The sequence below is a fragment of the Austrofundulus limnaeus genome, unplaced genomic scaffold, assembly GCF_001266775.1.
Source record: "Austrofundulus limnaeus strain Quisiro unplaced genomic scaffold, Austrofundulus_limnaeus-1.0 Scaffold887, whole genome shotgun sequence".
Lineage (NCBI taxonomy): Eukaryota > Metazoa > Chordata > Actinopteri > Cyprinodontiformes > Rivulidae > Austrofundulus > Austrofundulus limnaeus.
The window spans coordinates 20,724-23,294 of NW_013953289.1; the positions used below are offsets into that span (position 1 = coordinate 20,724).

General features: G+C 41.4%; 1 protein-coding gene across 1 annotated transcript in view; it reads right to left on the minus strand.

The window, feature by feature from the left end:
- Window positions 1–93: 93 nt before the first annotated feature.
- Window positions 94–2,571, minus strand: part of LOC106533121 (myotubularin-related protein 1) — a 29,684-nt gene continuing 27,206 nt past the window's right edge. Inside the window, exon 14 of the mRNA XM_014029355.1 lies at window positions 94–859. Coding sequence (XP_013884809.1) covers window positions 740–859 — 120 coding nt within the window. The 3' untranslated portion in view covers window positions 94–739. The remainder of the gene's footprint in view (window positions 860–2,571) is intronic.

The window sequence follows — 2,571 nt, forward strand, 5'->3', positions numbered from 1 at the left end:
TACTGAGACTGGACGAGTAGATCTCGGCAAACTGCCGACTTCAAAAGTAGCTCTTGGTTCAAAAAAGGTTGGACACTCCTGCTTTAGTTTGTTTCTGTTTGGAGAAAAATGACGTGTTGCAACCGTCCCTTGTTGCTACTGTCCCCGGTCCCCTAACTAATGTTAGTTCGTTGTTGCTTGGTAGTTTGCCACAATTATAGTTGAACTTGTGTGGGAAAAAAACAGTTGTTTCAAGCGATTCATGTAAAATTAATTTCATATGTGTGACATGACTCTCCTGGACTGTGAATGAACCAATGAGCATGTCCCAAGAACCAGGGTAAACCAGGATACGAGCACCAAAGTCCCCACTGACATGAAAAAGAACTTTGTTATAAAATGAAACACTAACAGAAGAAGAGGTTGTATAAGAAAATCTCCAGTCTCTACACAAACAAAAATTCAATATATATTTTTATGTAATTAAATTTTTGAATTGTAAATACACAGTAGACATTTAGAGTCTCTGATATTGAAGACTGACTAAGCTATTGTGAAAAACTGAGAAAGTTTTAGATAATACAAAAAAATTCATTGTCCTATTTTCAACACTTTGGAAATTTTTTAAGTGTTCTTGTGTTATCTTGTCTATTTATTTAACAAAATTAAATGATATATTTTTGTCTTAAGGGACAGCTTTGTTTGTGACAGTTTAGTAAATCAAAAACTATGTGGGCTTCCAGCTGTGTGTATAGGAAGGTTAAATGTTCAGCAAAGAAAAATGAACAGTGGGAGGAGTTTCTCTCTTCAGCCTATCCACCCTCCTTTGGAGCTCTGCTCTCAGGACCAGGAGATCCTTCTGAGTTTGATGAACTGGTACCTGAAAAACAGAATCAGGGCATGAGTAACTAAAGATGTTCTTTTTTCATCCAAACCAAGATCCCACACTTAACCAGACAGTTTAATAAGGTGTTTTCTTTTAAATAATATTCCCACTTTTGATTTGCTTAATCTGTCTTTAATGAATGATTACGTACCACAAGGCTTCAAGGTTGCTGTATGTTAACCGTTACTTGAGTACCTAGTTTTGATTCAGGAGTTCTAGACAACTATAGACCCATTCCCATCATCTTTTAAAAAATTGAAAAAATAGATGCAGATCAGACAGTGTCAGACAGTGGACCTGTGTCTACACTTGTACTGTTAGATCTCAGTGCTGCATTTGATGCAATGGTCACAATATTTTTTGACCCCAATTCTAAAAATGTTGGCATGTTATATGAAATGTAAATAAAAATAAAATGCAATGATTTGCATATCTCATTTTATTCACAATAAAATAGTAAATACTGTATATCAAATGTTTAAACAAAATACCCCAATTTTTTTATTTGATGCCAGCAACATGCCTCAATGTATCATTGATTTACAACATATAAACCATGTACAAACTTGATAGTACCGATACCGGTATTATTGTTGAAAAACCATCCATCCATTTTCTTCTGCTTATTCGAGGTTGGATCACGGGGGCAGCAGCCCAAGCAGAGCAATCCTCTGGGTCCCCTCCCAGTGGGACGTGCCCAGAACACCTCACCAGGGAGGCGTCCAGGAGGCATCCTAACCAGTTGCCCGAGCCACCTCAACCGGCTCCTTTCGATTTGGAGGAGCAGTGGCTCTACTCTGAGTCCTGGATGACTGAGTTTCTCACCCTATCTCTAAGTAAGAGCCCAGACACCCTTTGGAGGAAACTCATTTGGCTGCTTGTATCCACAATCTCATTCTTTCGGCCACTACCCAAAGCTTGTGACCATAGATGAGGGTAGGAATGTAGACCGAATGGTAAATCGAGATCATTGCCTTTCGGCTCAACTCTCGCTTCACCATGACAGATCGGTACAATGCTCCCATCACTGCAGATGCAGCACCAATCCACCTGTCGATCTCCCGCTCCATTCTTCCCTCATTCATGAACAAGACCCTGAGATACTTAAACTCCTCCGTTTGGGGCAGGACCTCCTCCCCGACCCAGAGAAGTTACCCTACCCTTTTCCGGCTCAAGACCATGGTCTTGGATTTGGAGGCACTGATCTTCATCCCGGCCACTTCACACTAAGTTGCAAACCGCTCCAGTGAGAGCTGGAGACCAGGATCTGATGAAGCCAATAGGACCACATCATCAGCAAAAAACAGAGATGTGATCCTACGGTCACCAAATAGTTTATGAAAAGAATTGCTGACAAAACCAAACCTTGACAGAGTCCGACTCTCACTGGAAACGAGTCCGACTTACTACCGGCAATGCGGACCAAACTCTGATTCCTACAGGGACCTAACAGTCCATATCACAGGGCTTGGCACACCATACTCCCAGAGTACCCTCGACAGGACTCCCCGAGGGACACGGTTGAATGCCTTCTCCAAGTCCACAAAACACGTAGACTGGTGATGCAAACTCCCATGAACCCTCTAGGACCTCGCTGAGAGTGTAGAGCTCCGGGTTTCCCCTAAATGTAATTGGTGCTCCGCCACAGCAAAATAAAACCCGTCACACCTTCAGAATGATGATTTTATTATGTATATATATATATA